The sequence below is a fragment of the Cyanistes caeruleus genome, unplaced genomic scaffold, assembly GCF_971803275.1.
Source record: "Cyanistes caeruleus unplaced genomic scaffold, bCyaCae1.hap1.1 HAP1_SCAFFOLD_105, whole genome shotgun sequence".
NCBI classification, from domain to species: domain Eukaryota; kingdom Metazoa; phylum Chordata; class Aves; order Passeriformes; family Paridae; genus Cyanistes; species Cyanistes caeruleus.
In genome coordinates this window covers 179,203-200,611 of record NW_028255906.1, presented here as the reverse complement: position 1 = coordinate 200,611, position 21,409 = coordinate 179,203, and the positions used below count along the sequence as shown (strand labels likewise).

The window sequence follows — 21,409 nt, the reverse complement described above, 5'->3', positions numbered from 1 at the left end:
GGGCCTTGCACACCCTGCCCTCCGTCCTGGGGCCGCCCCCATCCCCCCCCAAGTGGCCCAGCTTGGAAGGAATCCCTTGCCCAAAGTGTCTAAGCCTGACGGGATCTTTAGGAACAGCTTGTTAGAAATGAAATGGAGGCAAATTTATCAATAAGAATTTTATTGAAAACTTTGTAAAATTTACTCATGGAAATGTCTCAGTGTTGAGAGACAGGTGTCTGCTAGGGAGGGCAGGAGCCTCCCTTGGAATGAAAAATGTAGACCCCCCCCTCCGAATTATGATAATCTTGAAATCAAGGGGCTCTCAGGCAGAGATCTGGGGATAGGAATAACAGTTCTTTACTAATATTTATAACCAGGCAAAGAAACAACAATAACTACAGCGTTAGCAAGAAAACAGAGCCAGGGACCCCGTGACAGCTTTCTGGGCTGAGACGGGAAAGGATGGAGGAGAGGCTTTGTTTCACAAACCCCCTCGGGTTGGCAGTCAGTGCTGGTGCTCCTGCAGGGCTCTGAGGAACACTCAGCTGGAACAGCAGGGATGAGCTGAGATCCCGGGCCAGTGGCTGAGGTGGATCAGCAGCTCCGTGGCAGTGGCTGGCACTGCCACACGTCCCGGCAGGACAGGGGGTGCGAGGCCACCAATGAAGAGGGAAGAAGGAGAAGAAGCAGCAGCTCCATCTGGGTGATGGAGAAATTCCCTTCTCCCCACCACAACAGCTCTGCACCCAAAGTGTTCTTCTCCGAAGCTTAAGAAGACACCAAACTGTCCCCACCCTCCCCTTTTCCTGCCCCCTTCCCCCCCTGGGCCCAGCCAAACTCTTTATCTTTCCTCAAGCACCCACCAAGTACCCGCAGTTAAGTTTTCCCTGCAAGTCATGAGTAAAAATTCCACAGGCAAGCCAGAACTAAATAGAAAATAAAGGACACCTAACCCCCAACACCTGTAAGTTGTATCTTGAGAGTCAGCCAGGATCTTTGTTTGCCAGAAACACCTCTGAAGTTTAATCAAGGCATTAGTAATCAAAATTATTTTGAAAATTTAAAGATCAAAGTAGCCAAAATACTCAATGTAACTAATTGCTGGGTATGTTCTCAGCTCAGGTTGGGAGGAATGGGGTTCCCTCGGAGGGCTCACCCTGTGGGGTGGCCAAAACTCTGTCAATGGGCTCTGACTTGTAACGGATCCAGTTCAGGGACACTGACAGAAAACTGTGCTGTGGAACACAGGAATGCAATTATCAGTTTTACAGGATTGACTGAGATTTCCCTTCCGGAGAAACCAAGCCCTGTTCTAGTTGGAGGCCACAATGTGAAAGGATTTCTGTGCTTTACCATCACAAGCTTACTCATTCTTTTTCCTCACCCTCATTCACGTTAGGAACAATAATTCTGTTGTCCATGGAGCTGGCACCTTTTGAATTCCAGAATAATGTCCCCAAGGTCCTTTGCTGTTCAGCTTTACCGCGCTGTCTGTGGCTAACAATGCTTGCTGGGGTCCTTTCCCCTTCGGCTGGAGAGGTGCCGGGTCCCAGTCCCTGAGGGACAGCCAGGCTCCTGTCTGGAATTGGTGTGGAAGTCCCTCAGGGTCACATCAGCCTTCACATGGAGCCCTGTAGATCTGAGCATTTTCCAAAGGGGCCGTTGGGGCAAACAGGGAGATTTGGTCTGGCAGGGTCTGTAAAACAATATCCCATCCCATCGACTTGTTCTGGCAGAGAACACTTGGCTGCAGGGACATATTCCCATTGTTCCTGCCCAGGTCTCAGGATCCCAACAGTGTTGTCTTTGCCCAGAGCTGTTCCTTCAGCTGGCTTGGGAGGGCCATTTGGCCTCTGGACCCACACTCTGGCTCCTTTATTAGGACTGCTGGGTCCAAACTCTTTTTATCCACAAATGGAGGCATTTTGAAGTTGTTATAAATGCAAAGGCAATTTCGGGTTATATAAAAGAGAAAATTTATTATCAAACAATAATAAATTCGAACAAAGAGAAAAAAAAAACCACAATAAAATAAGCAGCGCAGCGCTGGGTGGACAGGGTCTATACGCAAGGTATAGATGCTCCCAAATCCACGCCTGAGAGTCCTTTGGCCTGGGTTTTTATAGGAAGTTTGTGTCCCGAGGCCAAATTCCAAGCAGGCACCCTTTGCTAAGAGGTTCTTGATTGTTCGAAGAATAGATTTCCTGGCACTGGAGAATAGAGTCAATAGACGTTGGGCAGAGGCTCCTCATATGTAAAGAGGTCCAGGATGTCTTTTTGATATCATTTTGGTCCGGGCCATTAGGGTGGAGTGGTGGCACCCATCCTGGAGCCGATGGCTATCTCGGCTGGCTCCTCTTCCTTTGTCTAGTTTCTCCATTTCTCCAGCACAGGTGGTCAGGGCGGAGATGCTCGGGCTCGGCGATATCTCGTCCGGGCCCGTTCCTTTGTTTGTTCGATGGCCCGTGTCCTGCCCATTCTTTCGGCGCTGATGTGCCTGCTTGCGATTGTTATCTGGGTGCTTGGCTGCAATCTGTTGCTTTGGAAGAGAAATCCTGCCTCGACCTGGAGGAGGATTTCTCATTCCATATTTTCATCATTTACAATTACATATACTTTATTTAAACCTTTTCTTTCGAATTTTTATTCATCCAATTCTTTATTACAGTCCCCCACCTAATAATTTGACCACATTAAAAATTCGTATTATTTTATTCAATCTTACAGAGGGATGAGTGTGAGATTAACCACATTCACTTTTCTCCCAGTCTGATATTTTGCTTTTAGGATTTAACTCGTCTTCATCTCTGGAGAAACAGAATACTTGGTCAAATTGTAAACATACCCGGTCAACTTCACTTTTTAACAAATCTAAAATTATTGGTTCATTATTGAAGGAAGCTTTTGTTTCATGTTTTAAATTTCTATCTTCTTAATACATTTTTCCACTTATAGTACACGTTTTCAAGTTCGCTTTATTGTAACATAGGATTGATTTTGTAATATGCTACAAAGGTGGATTGTCTTTTTCTTCTGATCTAGATGGTTTTATTACATTGACTATAAATTGAAATCGGAGGAATCCCTCCCACTTCTCTCTTGTACCTGAAGTGGGTAGTTTTGATCTTTTGTCTTTCAGGAGTTTGAAACTGCCCGTCTTTAAAACTTGTCTTTGAGCAGTAACACCAGACCTCCCCCTTTAATTTACAGATCTTATACTGAGTGCCGTTGGAAAAACACATCCCCTTCTGCAGTTCTGGAGGACAGTCAATCTTTCGTCCGGTTTCTGTGGCAGTCTGACACTGCTCACACTTCCCCAGGGGACTCTCCCCCTGGAGGTACCTCGGGACTCGTTCCCTCGGCCAAGCACACGGCTAGGTTCAGGACTATCAGGATTCCCCACCATTGCATCTCTCTGCCTTGCCCTTCGCCCGTATAGGAACATACGGCGGGGATTACCATCTTCTCGGCAGCAGGGACTGTCTTCAGGGGCCCTTGTAGTCCTTAAGGCGTACCTTCTTTTGAAAGTAGCCCACCGAGACGATTTAGTTGGGTCTGTCCTACACAGTACTTTAAACTTTAATTGTTTTTCGGCACTCGATTTCTAAAGCCTTGGCTTTGGAATCTAACTGGCCTCTTAACCCCTTTTGGAACAATAGGAACCACTCAGGAGAGTTTAGTTCCAAGGACCCCGCCCGGGTGGCAAGTGTTAAGAAACGGCTAGTCTCCTCCTGTTCTTTCTCTAGACACTTTGTGCACAATCCTTTAGGTTTGTACCCTCTTAAACAGTGGGCTACCCAAATCTGTTTACAATAAGCACACTCGAAGTGGATAAATGGAAAGCAATTACAATCAGGATTAATACAACTTATCTGGTCGTCACTTGTCATTTGTGATGACGCCGGCGTTTGATTTTCAGCTCTCTCGGAGGTGTGGTGACTTTCCCCTCGGAGGAGTTGTAATCCGTTACTTTTTTCACTCGAGGTGAGTGTGTCCAGTTCTTTTCTGCAGTCCGGACAGCTGTGTCTGTGGTCAGGAGGACGAGAAACGGTCCTTCCCAGTGAGGGTTGAGGGGGAGCTCTTTCTAAGCTTTGATCAGGACTTTATCCCCAGGCTGCATTTGGTGTATGGCAAATCCCAGTGTTGTGCTTTGGGGAATCAGTCCTCTTTTCTGCAGACTGGTTAACAAAGCCGCTCGTTTTTCCTCTTTGTCTGCCAGGTTGTTACTTCGGGTGTGGAACTGCCATCCTGTTTGGTGTCCTTTTACATGGACAACTGATATTTCTTTTGGTTCTCTGACAGCCTGTAGAATTTGTCGAATGATTTCCCTATGGATTAACTCTTTTTTTTTTCGTATTTATCAGACTTCTTTTTCTCAAATTTTCTTAAAAGTATGTACTACCTTAAAAGCATACCGCGAATTTGTATAGATGATCCCCCTCTTTCTTTTCAACCCCTGGAGGGCTCTCAGGAGAGCATAAAGCTCGCAAGCTTGTGCAGACCAGCTTGCTTTCAGGGGGCCTGATTTCACAATGCTTCCTGATATGCCATTTACTCTAGCATATCCTGACTTTCTTTTTCTCTCAACAACTTTCGAGGATCTATCTATAAACTACTTTTCTCCTTTTTCTAACTCCTGATTTTCTAAATCTGGTTTAACTTTAGTTTGCAATTCCACAGTTTCAATGCAATTGTGTAATAGTTTCTCTGTTGGTTCCCCAAACAGGAACTGCGCAGGATTCTGCGCAGTAGTGGTTCTTAATTCTAAACTAGGCGAGCTGATTAAGATGGCTTCATATTTCAGAAGCCTCAAATCAGTCAACCACTTTTCCGCTTTTTGTTGTAAGATATTTCTTACATCATGTAGACTATCAAGGGAGCTCCGAAAGTTACCCCTTTTTTTTTTTTTTTTTTTTTTCTTCTCTTACTAATAAAGCCACTGCCACAATTGCTTGCAAACAAGTAGGCCAACCCCGACTAACCGGGTCTAAAAATTTTGAGAGAAACCTTATGGGCTTCTTTTTTCTGCCCACTCTTGGGTCAGAACTCCTTGTGCTGCTTGTCTATTCACATCTACGAATAATTGAAATTCTTATTGGTATCCAGTAAAGTTAGTACGGGGGCAGTTATGAGTGCATCTGTAAGAGACGCTTTCTGGGGACGGTCAGAGACACGGCAAAGACCTCTATAATCGAGTTAAGTGTTAGAAGTTTATTTCAGGGCGTGGGGTAGAGAGGTAGAGAGAGAGAGCAAGAGAGGGCAAGAGAGAGAGCGCAAGAGAGACGGAAAAAAAGAGCAAGCAAGAGAAAAAAAGAGACCGAGCTCTTCTATACCACTACTTATATAACCTATACCTTTGAATATTCTATTCCTTTTCTAACCAATCTTTCTAAGTATACTAATATAGTAACATTTGTGTACAACCTATAGAAATCGCTATTTTTGCATATTTTTAGTTATCTCAGGGTCCTTCAGACCTTTCCTTATAAGGCTGGGATGAGGGGCCTCAGCTTGGTTTTATTGCAGGAAAGAATGTGTTCTGGCATACCAGCCCGGTTGGTTTCTTTGAATTATTCAAACCGTGCTATCATTTGTATTTCTTCCTTAGCCTTTCTGGCTACAAAGTCATATTTATAATTTCTTTCTAATTCTACCTTCCCAACATCTCCCCCGTTTTGTCTATGAATAACTAAGATATTAGATACGGTTCTACTCATTAGTTTCTGCATGCATTGGAGTATACAAGGTATAGCTATTAAAACTACAATTATCACTATACAGATTAAAACAAAAAGATAAAAACAACATGCACTTGGGTAAACGACAGAACTCCATTTTTTTTTTTCTTGAGCTGCTTCTGGTAGATCACTTTCTTCTTGAAGATTCTGCGTAGATCAGGCTTGGGCGTCTGCTTCTTGGCTCTTTTTTGCAGGGTCACTGGCTGGTGTGGAGGTTTCAGCAGACTTCGATGTGCAGTAGGGTTTTAGTGAGCTTTTGATCTCGTGCCTCTGCTTGAGCCGCGATTACTGCAGCTTGTGATGTTTGTGCTAAAAGAGCTTTTTCCAGCTTCTCCCCTAAGGTTCTCCCCAATTCAGTTGCTTGAATTGCTGCTACATGTTGTGGACTTCCTATTTTGTTACAAGCGTCTATCATTTCTGGCACTGTTGGCTTTTCTTTTCCCAGGGCTTTGATCACCTTCTTACATTCGGCATTAGCATTATTTTCGATAATGTCCCGTATCATAATTGGACGGGCTATATCATCACCACACTGGCGTTCAGCAGCTTGAATTACACGATCCACAAATGTTGTGAATGGCTCAGAGGCTTCTTGGCTAATAAGGTTATAAGCTTTTTCAAAAGTTCCAGCAGGCTGAATTTGCAAGAAGGCTCGCCGTGCCATTTTTTTGATGTCATCTAATGCTACCCTAGGCAGGTTTATCTGATTTTCATTTCGGTCATCTGGAGGTTCACCTGTGAGCTTTGACAGGGTGAGAGCACGCAAATCTGGATCATTACTACGTCTATAATTGTCCAATACATTTCTGAGTAGTCTCTTCCATTTCAATTCCCATAGCATAAATTGCGAATCTGTAAGGGTAATGCTAGCAATATTTTTGCAGTCATTGGGTGTAAGAGTATGCTCTTCTAGTGTACTTTTCAGCAGTTGTTTAAAATATGGAGAGCAAATGCCACTGTCCTTTATCGCTTTTCGCAGTTCTTTTATCTCCTGGGGTGAAATAGCTGTCCATGTTCTTGGACCGCCCGCCTGCTGACTAAATAACACCGGCATTGCTAGGGGGTTTATGTTTTCTTCTTTGCAAATTTGTCTTTTGACTTCCAGCCAGTTTGTAAGTTGGCTATCATCATAACATTCTTGGGAATTTATGTGTAGTGGAGCTTCGGATTTTACAATCTCACTTTGAAGTGGTAAAGTCAGGGGATTAGCTGTTGCATGCATAGAATAGTTCACTGTCTCTCCTGTATTTATTAATGCAGATACTGTGTTAGAAATTCCCCCTTCCTTTTGTACCTTTTGTGTAGCCAGGTGTAGCGGCGGCCTTGTAGTTGTAGTGTCGGCTGACAGTAGCTGCGATAGGAGACGGTCAGGGGGCAGAATGGGATGCTGAACTTGCGGATAAGCCTCTGGGAGCTGCGGCACGGATGAGGGCAGGGAAGCAGGTTTCGGTTGTTCGCGGTTATAATGCGCGGGGGCATCTGACAGCGAAGCGGCAGTTCTTGGTGATATTACAGCCGGGTCTGGTAGAGGATCGGGGGAATACACAGGACCAGACGCTGGCGGGAGTAGCACGGTGTTTTGTGACTGTGTGGAAACCTGTGGCTGACACTGCGTTTGTGTAAGTTCCGGTCCAGGGTCGGTGGTGGCGGCCCTCGTGGCAGGCAGAACCGGGACCTGCTGCGGCTCGGGACCGCGTGGCCAGAGAGAAACAGCAGAAGGAGCTGAGGGGGCCGGGGTGGACCGGGCAGCGGAGGCTGGAACGTCTGCGGGCCGCGGCGAAACGGGAGGCGGAGAAAAATGAAACAACGAGATGTTCGAGGCAGCAGTGGTCTGTGTCGGCTCAGGGGCCGAGGTGTGACCTGCTGCTGACGGCGGGGCTGACTCCGCGGTGACAGGAGGTAGTGGAAGAGTTAGGGAAGAGGCTGCAGTGTGGTTTTGTAGCGCAGATAGAATATAAGCGGTAGCCGCGATGACGGCCGCAGGGTGCAGCGGGGGAGGAGCGGGAGATTCTCCGGTGGGGAGGAGGGGTGGTGGAGTTGAGGCGACAGCACCGACGGGGGGAGGAGCCACGATGACATCGCTGGGCGGAGGCGCAGGGGCGGAGTCAAGGGGCGGGGTTGCACCGGTGACGGGAGCGGGAGGGGCGGGGTGCACCGCGAGGGCAGAGCCGGGGGTGGGCAGCGCGGGGGTTGTGACAGCGGAGACGGGGTTTCTTGAGGGAGCGGGGAGCTCGCCGCTTGCCACACTGGGGGCGGGAACAGTATCGGGAGGGGGAGGGGGAGCAGGGGCGGGGGCCGCAGGGTCTGCCGAGGGGGATGGGGTCACCGGAACAGATTGCGAAATCACGGGGGCTGGGGGGGGTGGGGAAGGGACGCGCGAAACTGCGGATGCTGGAGTCACTGAGTTTCGGGGGGCCGGAACGGGCCTGGCCACGTTTCGGGTCTCCGTGGCCAGGGACAAACGTGTAGTAGGGACCGGATCCGACGCGACAGCCACTGATGGTTGTTGCTTATTATGAAAGAGTTCTACGAGAGCTCTACACGCTGGTACTAGCTGCGCGGCAGTCATATCGCGGTGTGAGATATTATTAAAGAGTTTAATACCGACCGTGTCCCAAAAATCTCTAGTAAATACAGCTGAACGGTCAGCGTTGGGGAAGTTAAGTAGAGTCCATTCTAAAAGATCTTTTAGCTCTTGTTTCGGTAAATTATTGGACTCAGAGCGTAATAAATGTTTTAGTCGCTTATAGAGGTCTCTGTCGTGAATAGAGTAAGATTGTCCCATGATTAAAACTTGTGCGCACTAACCTCAGTACCGGAGAAAACAGCGTATCCAATCCCAGCTTCTCGTGGGGGCTGGCCAGGCTCCCCTGCTGCGGCTCCAGACGCTGCTTTTCGGGTTCCTTCACCAAGCTCCGCTTCTAGCTGTTGCTTTGCAACACTGCAGCGAGCTCAGAACCCCTTTCCAGCACAGCACCAAGCGGTGCCAGGCACCTCGCTGTGCTCCACTCCCGGGCTGAGTCTCCCAGAGCTCCAAAAGACACCGATCCTCAGCGTCTCTGGACTCAGGAACTCCCCTTGCAACTTTAAAGAGCTTCGGCCCAACTCGCTGCTAAGCAGCGTGGTCCTTGCTCACGGTACTGGCTCGCCAATCTGTAGGAGACGCTTTCTGGGGACGGTCAGAGACACGGCAAAGACCTCTATAATCGAGTTAAGTGTTAGAAGTTTATTTCAGGGCGTGGGGTAGAGAGGTAGAGAGAGAGAGCAAGAGAGGGCAAGAGAGAGAGCGCAAGAGAGACGGAAAAAAAGAGCAAGCAAGAGAAAAAAGAGACTGAGCTCTTCTATACCACTACTTATATAACCTATACCTTTGAATATTCTATTCCTTTTCTAACCAATCTTTCTAAGTATACTAATATAGTAACATTTGTGTACAACCTATAGAAATCGCTATTTTTGCATATTTTTTGTTATCTCAGGGTCCTTCAGACCTTTCCTTATAAGGCTGGGATGAGGGGCCTCAGCTTGGTTTTATTGCAGGAAAGAATGTGTTCTGGCATACCAGCCCGGTTGGTTTCTTTGAATTATTCAAACCGTGCTATCATTTGTATTTCTTCCTTAGCCTTTCTGGCTACAAAGTCATATTTATAATTTCTTTCTAATTCTACCTTCCCAACAGCATCCTTTAATTTCTGAAAATTAAATTCATTTTGCTCAGTCTATTTCAACTTATCAGTGTTTAACCTTTCATACAGAAATTTTACTTTTTCACTAAATCCTTTAATTCATTGTCTGCAATATCTCAGGAGCCCCAAAAATTGTCTTATCTGTCTTTTTTGTTTTTGGGGCAGGGAGTGCAAGAATCCCTGCTACTCTCTCAGGGTCTAATTTCTTTTTCCCTTGAGATATCCAATGACCAAGGTATTTTACTTCGGGCTCTGTGAATTGCAATTTGGATTTAGATACTTTTAACCCCTTCCGTCTCAAGAAATTCAGTAAAGAAATCGTGCTTTTCTTCACCTTTTCTTCCGTCGTTCCGGCAATTAACAAGTCATCTACATATTGTAACAATTTTGTCCCCTCCTCTGGAATGAATTGGGTGAGTAGTTGTTCCAGAGCTTGTCTGAACAGATTTGGGGATTCTACAAACCCCTGCGGGAGGACCGTCCACCTCAGCTGTTGCTTTCGGTTTGTGTCCGGGTCCTCCCACTGAAAGGCGAAGAAATTTCTACTCTTTTCATCTAGAGGGCAAGTCCAAAAGCATCTTTTAAATCGATTACACTATACCATACATCTTTAGGTGAGAGCCTGTTCAGTAAAGTGTAAGGACTGGCCACCACCAGGAATCTGGTTCGGGTTCTAACATTTACAGCTCTGAGGTCCTGAACCAATCGTAAACTGCTATCTGTTTTTCTTACAGCCAGGATGGGGGTGTTATGCTGAGACATACAGGGTTTCAGGGTACCCCTTTAAGGAGGTCGTCAATTACTTGTTTTAATCCCCTTCTCCCTTCCATCGGGATGGGGTATTGCTTGATCCTTATAGGGTCTTCAGGGTCCTCGATTTCTATTTTAATAGGCTTGATATCTAATTTCTCTATTTCTCCTTTTGAGTGCCACACTCTAGGGTTAATTTCTTCTTCGTCTTTGGGAGTCAGTTTGAATATTTTTACTACTAATTCAGAGTTTTTAACAACGATATTAATTCTTAATGCAACAATCATATCTCTTCTTAATGAATTATAATCTGCTTTTTCTACAAGCAATAAATTTCTTAAACAAATTTTATTTTCCGATTCTATTTCTACATTCTCTATTACAGATACTTTGAAAGGATCCCCCTTGATTCTAATTACAAAAACTTTTTCCTTGCTTGTCACACACCCCTCTGGCAATTTCTGCAGAGTACCTCTCTCTGTTCTAGTGTCCACTAAAAAGCTTACTTCCTGCCATTGGGGACTCACGTTTAATTTTATCAAGGGCTCCTTGGATGTTCTTGTCTCCAAATTAAAGAGCCTCTGACAGCCCTAATCTTCTTGAAAAATCTTTTCATTTTTTTTTTTTTATTCTTTGCCTGCAATCCTGCTGAATGTGTCTTACTTTCTTACAGTAGTAACATTCGGGGACCTCTCTCCGTGGGGTAGGGGCTGCCTTGTGAGTGCTTTTCTGTTTTCTAGGTAGTGTTTTAAACTTACCTTGTGTTTGTTCTTGGTTTTGGACTTCTTTGACCGCAGCTACCAAAACCTTAGCTTACAGTCTCTGTTTTTCATCCTCCCTTCTCATATATACTTTTTGAGCTTCCCTCAGAAGCTCTTGGAGGCTTTTATCTTGTTACCTGTCAATATTTTCTAATTTCCTCCTAATGTTTTCCCAGGATTTGGCAACAAATTGTGTTTTTAGTAAGACTTCCCCCACGGGAGAATTCGGGTCAGTTCCAGAGTAGATCTGAAAACTTCGCCACAACCTCTCTACCCATTCCGTGGGCGATTCCTCCTTCCCTTGGCATTCCCCGAACACTTTACTAATGTTTTGACCTCGGGGAACTGCCTCTCTTATTCCCTGAACAATCATGTTTCTTAAATCCATCATGCTCTGCCTGCCCTCCTCCCTGGGCATTCCAGCTCGGGCTCACGCTAGGCCATTTCTGGTCACCTGGTGTCCCCTGTGGACTGCGTCGGTCCCAGTCTCTGATACCGGCTTGTTTAATCATTTCTCTTTCCTCTTGATTAAACAGGCGATCTCAGGATGGTCATAAGATCATCGTATGTGTAAATACTACTTCCTAAAAAGTTATCCAGCTTTTCAGCCACACCAAAGGATCGTCTAACAATCGCCCCATCTCCTTTTTAAACGCTAGCACATCCCCGGAGTTAAGAGGAACATTCACAAATCCAATCACTCCCGGGGCTGTCGGTACTTCCCTGAGAGGGAACGACCGGTGCTCATTCTCACTACTCTCTCCCCCCTCCTCGCCCATCATTTTTGCTTTCAAACGAGTTCTACTTGCAGGAGGGGAACTGAGGTTTGTGGGGGTTTTCTCTTTTGTTGATTGTGGGAACTCCCCTGCCACCCGGTTACCGGTAGGGACCCCTTCAGTTTAGTGTGAGGGTCCCGGCTGTGGCGGCCGGACCGGCAAGGACGGATAGAGCTGTCCCCAGCCTTGTGCCGGAGAAACCTCTGAGGAGACTCCTGTGGCTGCAGTGTTTGCAGGCTGGGAAAGGGGAAGGGCTGCCAGCATCGCTGCCAGCACCGAGTCTCCCGCTTGAGACACATGCATCTCAGTGGGTTGGTCTCGGGGGCCCGAAGGTGCTGAAGGCACCACTTGATCTGGGGACGACAGCCCAACCAGTCCATGGTACGGGGGAGGTAAGTGGTCAAGGGGTTCCTAGGATTCAGTTTTCGACTCACGTTTTTGTTTTTGTTTCATTGGGAACAGCCCTACCCTGGCGTTTAACCAGAGCTTAGCATATTCCCTCTCCTCAGGGTCCGAGGGGTCCTTGTTCTCCACATAGGAGAACAACTTATTACAGGTTTATTTTTTCAGATGTGCCTAACACTGGCTAAGTAAGGTGACTTCTCAACTCCTGTCTTCCCCAAACTTCTATACAATAATGTATTAATTTTTCTTTCGATTTCCCTTTCCTCAGGGGACAATCTTCCCAGTGTTTTAACATTTACTTCAAGGGACTTTCCAGCGGGATGTCTGGTGATCTCTCTCCTCCGGATTGGAGGGATTTTTCCCTGTGCTCTTTCTTTGTAGCTTACTTTTTCTCTGCTCTATACTTCGCAAATATACTCGTTACACGTCCACCTTTCAAATGTGCCCACCACAGGCTAAGTGAGGTGGTTTCTCAGTTCTTGCCCTCCCCAGACTTCGGCACAATACCAGATCATTTTTGCCTTAGATTTCTTTTTTCTCTCAGAGCAATTTTCCCAATATTTTAACATCCATCCCAAGGGACTTTCCGGTGGGATGTCTAGTGATCCCTTCTCTCTCTCAGAGGGACCCTTTTCATTACTCTTTTTCTGCATCTTACTTTTTCTTTGTCCCATATTGAAAAATATCTTACCTTTCTTGCGTTGTGTTCGTTCTGCCTTTACCAGATGAATCAAAGTCTTTGCTAATATTCACCTCGCAGTTAGCTCTACTGGAGTCTCTTGTATTCAGCACTTCGATTCTCTCTTGGACCTTTGCCTAGGTCCGTTGACTGAAAGGGTTTACTAATTCCCGAGCTCGACAGGACGTCCTCTTCCCCTTTCAGCCTCCTGTGATCGGTTCCCCAGGACCTCCTTCGTCCCAGGTTTTTACAATCGTGTAAAGAGGGAACTTTTTTACCCCGAATCGCTTCCTTCTCGGCCGGCCAATTCCCTCGCGGGAGGATGGAACCGCGACCTTGAAGTCCGCACTCGCTTCGTGATCAGATCACGTCTCACACAATCGCCCAATCATCAGCTCAACCTCACAATACTTACAGCTATTTTCTTGCGAGGGCGTCTTCGTGCACAGATGACTTTTTATAAGCTACCAAGCCGCGGTTTTCTCGAAGGCTCCTTGCCTTCCCGAGCTCTCTGGATCCTTTTTCCTTTTTATTGTGGTTTTTACCTTAGCCTAAATTTGGTTCGGATGTCGGAATGAGCTGCGGAGATTCTCGACTCACCAGGCCGCTAAAATCAGCGGGGGTACCCGTCCTGGGTAGCGAGATTCTCCTGCAATTTCTCCGATCCGAGTCACGGCACCAATCTGTTATAAATGCAAAGGCAATTTCGGGTTATATAAAAGAGAAAATTTATTATCAAACAATAATAAATTCGAACAAAGAGAAAAAAAACCACAATAAAATAAGCAGCGCAGCGCTGGGTGGACAGGGTCTATACGCAAGGTATAGATGCTCCCAAATCCACGCCTGAGAGTCCTTTGGCCTGGGTTTTTATAGGAAGTTTGTGTCCCGAGGCCAAATTCCAAGCAGGCACCCTTTGCTAAGAGGTTCTTGATTGTTCGAAGAATAGATTTCCTGGCACTGGAGAATAGAGTCAATAGACGTTGGGCAGAGGCTCCTCATATGTAAAGAGGTCCAGGATGTCTTTTTGATATCATTTTGGTCCGGGCCATTAGGGTGGAGTGGTGGCACCCATCCTGGAGCCGATGGCTATCTCGGCTGGCTCCTCTTCCTTTGTCTAGTTTCTCCATTTCTCCAGCACAGGTGGTCAGGGCGGAGATGCTCGGGCTCGGCGATATCTCGTCCGGGCCCGTTCTTTTGTTTGTTCGATGGCCCGTGTCCTGCCCATTCTTTCGGCGCTGATGTGCCTGCTTGCGATTGTTATCTGGGTGCTTGGCTGCAATCTGTTGCTTTGGAAGAGAAATCCTGCCTCGACCTGGAGGAGGATTTCTCATTCCATATTTTCATCATTTACAATTACATATACTTTATTTAAACCTTTTCTTTCGAATTTTTATTCATCCAATTCTTTATTACAAAGTGGATATTCTTTCTTCACAATTATTTTTTCAATTGCGATATCAATATTTCTTCTACCTTGTCATGGGGTTGAACAATCAAATCTTGTTCACTATTGTTTAACAGACTTACTTCAATTTCTCCTTGATAATCTGCATCAATTCCTCCTCCCGTGACATGAACCCTTTGCAAGGCCAAGCTCCAGTGAGCAGTTATCAAACCAAAGTGTCCTGGAGGAATCTGAATTCTTATTCCTGTATTGTAAACTCTCATTTGCTTCTGATTTCTCCTAATGAATTCCAGTGCATGAAGGTCCAGCCCTGCAGCCTCTGGGGTGGCCCTGGCAGGGGCCATCACAGCCAGAACAATTTCCCAGGCAGTCCCAGTCTCACTGTCCATGGCTGTGTTTGCAAATTGGGTGCAGCCGTGCACACCCAGGGGTTTCCATTTCCCAGTGGGCGCATTGTTAAGGGCATGGAGCCCATCTGGGAGATGGGTTCTCCACCGGGACAGGTTCCCATCTCCTCATTTTATCAACTGCTCTTTTAACAATTGTTCAACCAATCCTGTAGCTTGTAGATAGTGTGATACATGAAAAACCCAGCAGTCTTAATCACTGTGTTTTTCACAGGAACAGACAAAGCATTCCACATCACAGCATCACCAAACCCTATAAAAATTGCCAGTTTTATCCCTTCCTCCTTTATTCCTTGTATACAATTCACAATGTTTACCGCTGACATTTGGGTCTTTGCTAGTCCTTTTTTGTAGGGTATTTTAGTGTTACAGTGAGCAGCCAAAGGTAACAAATTGGAATTGTCAGCATTATTTCACATTATCGATTTTTAGTTATATATATAAATATATATTATTGTGTTGTTATTACTATTATTATTGTTATTGTTATTATTATTTTACTTGGACAAACAAACCTGAGCTAAAGACTAAAACCACTCCACGTGGGAGCATTCCAAAAACAATAGTTCCTTCTGTTGGTGCTGTTAACAAAATCCCTCCTTGTCTTCCCAAACCCATGAGTTCTTTTCCTTTTTCCATATGCAATGTTTGGATGCATTTTAAGACATCCAGCGGTTCAGCCTCTTTTAACCGACTGCCCCACTGCTCGCACGGTGCTCCGACCTCAGCCCCACTCCAGAGCCAGCGAACTCTGGGGAGAGCTTCCCTTCTGGGAATTACAGATGGGACTGATTCCTTACATTTATATTTTAAAAGTGACATTTTGTTGTGATCTGGCTAGACTTTGCCAGTTTTGTTTCTCCAGCAGGCAGAGTCAGCACCAAAGGCACAAACTCCACCTGAAGGAATCAGTGTCACTGCAGCTCCAAGCAGCAAAGGATGACAAAAGGAGCAGCTCAGCAATGAATCCAATCATCAGTGCCAAAGATTGCCTGCAGGGATTAACAAAGATCCAGCACCAGTTCCCCTCAGACTTTGCCATCCCCAGATCCACCCATCAGCTGGGGAAGCTGTCACAGCCAAGGGCTGGAGAGCCACTCCAGACACTGGGAATTGCTGCAGGTGCCTCCAGCCACAGGTGAGGCTCCAACCCCGCTGTGAGAGAGGGCCCAGCTTTGATAGTGCTGAATAAACAAACTGACAGAACTTCTGGTGTGGGAACATCTGGTTTCATCCTCCTCTTGGTTCCCTGCCAAAGCCTGGCCAGGGCTCAAGGAGGAACCAAGGGAGTCGACCCTGACCATACACCCCAAACAAGGCCAGATGTCAGATTTCATGGCCTTGTCTGGCTTCTAAACACAGAAAGGTCAATCCATGTTTCATTGATGAGTGGATACATCTATCACAGCGTTCATGACCATGCATATTTCAGTAATGAGCAGATGGACAGGTAACCTTTGGCTGGAAGGTTCATTCAGAGATCACCTTTGGCTCAGGGCCTGTTGTTCAGGCCTCACTCAGGGCCTGTTGTGCAGACCTTGGCACTTCAGAAACGAGGGTTAGTGGGGGGCTTGACACTGCTGGGTGACTGGCTGGACTGGATGAGCTCAGAGGTCTTTTCCAGCAGAATGCATTCTATAATACCAGGATTCTATCTGCTGCATTCAGCTAGGTCCATTACTTAGCAGCATTACTTTAGTCCAAAGGCCCCCTCTTGCTCAGCTCTTGTGGCCTGAGGCTTCAGCTCCTTCAGCTCCTGGTGCTGAGCTGCTCAAGCTGAAGGAGACAACTGGGAGAGAAGAATAAGTTCATTCAATTCCTTCTGGGACACAGAGAGGGGAAATGTGAAAACAGGAGCATTGTTTGGTGTGGCCTCCTCTCTGCTCTTCACACCTTTCAGTGCTTTGACCCAGCCAAGAGCTTTCTCCAGGATTCAATGAAGCAGCTGTTCCTGCTCCCAGCTCTGGCTCTTCCCAGTCTCTGACCTTGACTGGTTTTGTCCCTCTTGCTGTGCCCTCTGTTCCCCCAGGGGGCTGCCCCAGACTGAGGGATCAGATGCAGGCACTGCTGCTGCTCCCTGGGGACCAGCCCCAGTTTAGTTGTTGCTGTCAGTGCCAGCAGAAGCCGTGGCTGGAGCAGCGGGTGCTGACAGTGGCCCAAGGCCCGGGGCTGGAGGGGTCCCTGGGCTGGGGCTGGGAGGGAGCTGCCCCTTGTTCTCCCTCTGCCTCCCGCAGAGCTGGGCCGGGAACAAGTGGGGCAGCAGAGCCAACAGGGAGCCTGCGAGTCTCTTGCAGCCGTGCCTGCTTAGAGTTTGGCCTTGGAGCTTCAGGTGGGGAAAGGCAGCTGCTCTGCTCCCTCTGCGTGTGCCCGTGTTCAGCACTGCTGCTCCATCAGTCTGTGCCCAGCAACGGGGAAAAGCCTCAGCCCTGCAGGGCCAGGAGCTGCCGGGCTCTGCCTGAGCAGCTCAGCCAGCGGGAAGGGAGCTGCTCCACACGGGAACCAGGAGCAAAGGACATGCCTTTTCTAGGACATGTTTTCTGTAAAAAAAACCAACAAAAACAACAAAAGCAAACAAAAAAAACCCGAAAAAAATATGAAAGATAAAAATTACCCCCAAAAGTGTAGTGAAGAATCTTCTATAACACTGGAGTAAGAAAGAGGTAACTGATCTTTTGAAAAAGAGAACTCAGCTTTGATTTTAGTTCTTAGTTTGTACCCGTGCTAGTGAAAAGAATCCATTAGCTGCCTTCCTTGAGAGATTTTATGGATGTTTTCCAATATTAAGATATTTTACACTGCAGTTAAAGGAATAGGAAATTGAAATACATGTTCTTCATGACTGTGTCTTGAGTGTAAAAATTTGCAGTTTGGAACTTGGACCTAAATGATGAGTTCGGCGGGAGAAATGCAGCACTCAATATGAATGATCAGCAAGTCTCATTTATTGGTAACTCTAAAACCACTTATATAGCATCAATAATTAGGCTCATACAAAGTGTAAAAACAAGCTCATTATTGGATATTTTTATTTAAGGTCAACTCCACCTAATTCCACATTCCTGTGATCGTTCTTCTATGCTGAATTCACATTCTTCTGATCACAGCGTCCTGGTCTCTGTTAACAGTTATCACTAAGACCTTCCTGACCTTGCAACATCTCACACCAACTGTACTCTATTATCTAATTCTTTCCCAGCTAACTGCTGCATGGGAACATGACCTTTGCTCTCTAGCCATTCCTCTACAATTCCCCTGTTTTCTTTTTGTACTAACAAAACTGTAGAAGTAGCCCTTTTCATCATGTTTTGCAAGCATTGCAGTATGCAAGGAATAAACAGTAGCACAATCACAATGATCAATATAACAACAATTGCCATTTGTGCCAAATATTTTAACCATCCTGTGAGACCTAGGGATTGAAACCATTCCTCTAATGGATTTGTTTCCATGGTTAATATTTTCATATTGCTCTGTAGTTGTCGGAGATGAGCATGAATAGACACTGAATGGTCAGAAAGATTCATGCAGCACATCCCCTCAAAGTCTTCACAACCATGGCCCTGTGCTAATAGTAAAAAATCAATAGCAGCTCTATTCTGCAATACAGCATGCCTAACACTCTTCATATCCAAAAGCAAATCGGACAAAACCTTTGATGTAATATTAAACTGTTTTCCTGTCCAACATGCCAGTCGTCGTAACTGTGTTAAGGCTTGAGCACTAGATACTCCAGGTGTAAAAACAGATGACACAATCACTGTAGGACGTTCCCAAAGTTCAACCTGATCCTTGCATTCTGGCCCCAATTGGAACACACTTCTCTCTGTTCGTAACCTGGTTCTATTGGCTCCTCATAGTTGCTGTATAGTGGGTGCAAACAATGTCAATTTCCCAAAATAACAAGGCCCTCCATAAATGTTTGCTGGCAGTCCTTGCCATGCACGATCTCCACAGATTAGAAAAATACCAGGTGGTAATTGTAGAGGTGAATTGCTAGAATTTACCTTGTGAGACCAATTGCCACAGTATGCATCATTATTCTGCAAATACAGCAAATTTTGTGGAGAAATATTTGTACCATTTGGCCCATGAGACCTTTTTGCATGATTGTTCCTAGCCCAATTGACAAAAGTTAAACAATAATTGCTAGGGGCTGAGCCCAACAGTCTTAACTCTCGTGGCTCTGACCCGGTAACATTTAAACCTGTAGCAATGTACTAATTTTGAGCACCAATGGGATTTGCTGGGATTAAACCTGTGTCACAAATATTGATCGTGAATCTACCCGATGGAATTTCACATAATGTTTTGTTTGCTTCCTTGGGCATTTTCCAATTCTTTGTCCATTTTTTAAACATTGTGGCATTGAGTGAATCCTCTAAAGGTGCGCCCACTAAACAAGTTCGAAAAGGATCTGAAGGGGTGGCCATTGAAAGGCAATAATTATCCTGTCTAGTTTGATTAGCCCACATTACCCACGTATTTTGTCTCTCTTCCATGTCAATCAAAAACCCTTCATTTCCCTTTATCATGGTAAACCACCATAACAACCTGATCAGAGGTAGTCCTTTAAGAACCTTAAAAAGATTGTGGCAGTTCAGCCAGCATCTTGGCTGGATCCCATGTGAAATCTTGCTTCCCTTTTCTTTTACTCCTCTGCCTTGCCCGTCGATTTGGTTGCTTCGAACCACGGGCTGTTCCATCTTCTCAGCAGCAGGGATGACTTTCAGGGAAAGACCCTTTCTCTCGAGACTGCCGTTTTAAGAATTGCTCCCAATTTTTATTTTTTACCCCTGGAATATCACACCTGACCTGTGTAAGTGTTTTATGACAGCGTATTGTGGTTATTTCAATAATATACGGCAAAGGGGTATTAGGATGATAACAATAATTTTCTGGGTTTATCCCAAAAGCATAAATCTCCCACCATCTATCAGATCCTTTTCAAATTGTCCTGTTTGCACACCTTCCTGTAATGCAACCTCAGTGAAATTTCTTTCAAAGTTGTAACACTCTGTACAAATCCCTCTTGGGGATCGACCCCACTTAGAATGTGCCCACCACTTTTCTTTACACACTTTACAAATGTAACATACAAAAGGATAACATTCACACTCTGGTACTGTATACAAGATTTGCATGTGAGAGTTCATCAGATCCCGTCTCTATGTTGATGGTAGAGAGCGAGAAGTATCTGCAGAATTTTCTGGATCAGCTGAAGGTAAATCCCTGGGATCAGCAGGTTTAGTCCATCGGCTCGGCACCCAGACAGGCCCTGTGGGGGTAGACACACAAAGATAACCACGTCCCCAATACAGTACCTTGCTGGGACCTCCCCACAGTCCTGTTTTTGGATCTTTATAGACCAATTGATCTGCCCTAGCATTTCTTTCTCCTAAACACACATCCCATTTGTGACTACGAATATGGATAATAGCAAAGGCAGCAGTCCTCAACTTTACTGCTCTTTGAAGCTGCAAAAACAGTTCATATAAACGAGGATTTTTTACTTCCTTTATGTCTGCTTTTTCAATACGTTCACTCACTCCTGCAACATATAAAGAATCAGTTACCACATTAACAGGACCCTTAAACTGCACCAAAACCCAAACAACAGCGACTAATTCCAGAGTTTGTAATGTGTCCTCCTTTTGAGCTGGAATAATGTGATGATTCCGTTGTCCTTCTGAATTTTGCCGTGCGAGATTTCTTTCCAGCATCAGTGAACACCGTTGATGCCCCTGGTAACGGCACAAATGATCGTTTGGGCTTTTCAATCCAATTCTGCTGGCCTATCCTCAGTACTGACCACACTGCTGTTGTCAAGCAATGCTTCTTGCAGTGTGGAGCTGTGAATTAAATACCAGTCTAAAGTGTCCTTTTTTATTGGTATCTGAATTACAGCTGGATCTGCACCCATAATTTGTCACAATCGCTTCTACCTTTGTTTTATTAAATCTGCTAAAATTTCAATTTTTTGAATTAAGGTATGTCTCTGTTGTAGTGGTGCTAACAACCACTCTAATACCCATATCTCCCCTGTTTTCTTTTGTTGCTGTGTTAAAGCACCCATGAGATGTTGAGGTCCAAACCATACAGTAAAGTTAATGTCCAAGTCTGGATCTCGCCTACAAACAACACCTGTCTGGATACCGTCCATTATTTTATTGAGAGCTTCTTGTTGTTCACTGGTGACCTGTATAGGTGCTGTAGGATCAGTAATTTTTAACAAAGGTCATAAGGGTTGTAAAAGTTCATTAGGAATACCCACAACAGGTTTAAGGCATTGCAAATCCCCCAGCAATCGCTGAGCATCATGAACAGTATGAAGTGATATGCTTAATGACAGTTTCTGAGGGGCAACATACTGCTCAGTTAAAGTCCCCCCGAGATATTTCCATGGGGATGACTGCTGTATTTTCTCAGGTGCAACAGTCAGTCCATTCTGAAGTAGTTGTGTTTGAATGTCTTTAACTTGTTAATCTGCAAAAGGTTGTGACTGAGCAAAAAGAACGTCATCCATATAATGATAAATAATGGTTGTAGGCCACTGAACACGTAGTGGCTGCAAAGCATTATCAACATAAAGCTGGCACAAGGTAGGAGAATTACGCATACCCTGTGGTAAAACTGTCCATTCAAATCTCTTGTCTGGTTCTGCTCGATTTAATGAGGGCAAGGTAAAAGCAAATCTGCAAGTATCCTGTTCATGCAGTGAGATAGTGAAAAAACAGTCCTTTAAATCAATTATTAACAAGGGCCAATCTCTTGGCAACATTGCAGGATTGGGCAAACCAGGTTGTAGCGCCCCCATTAG

At 45.5% G+C, this 21,409-nt stretch overlaps 1 protein-coding gene across 1 annotated transcript; it reads right to left on the bottom strand.

Annotated features, from left to right (window-relative positions):
• Positions 1–3,868: 3,868 nt before the first annotated feature.
• LOC147646255 (uncharacterized) lies at positions 3,869–19,295 on the bottom strand. Its single transcript, XM_086873721.1, is given in 5 exon segments — positions 3,869–4,008; positions 7,015–7,071; positions 7,773–7,966; positions 17,929–18,596; positions 19,245–19,295. Coding segments are annotated over 5 exon segments (1,110 nt in total).
• Between the last annotated feature and the right edge of the window lie 2,114 nt (positions 19,296–21,409).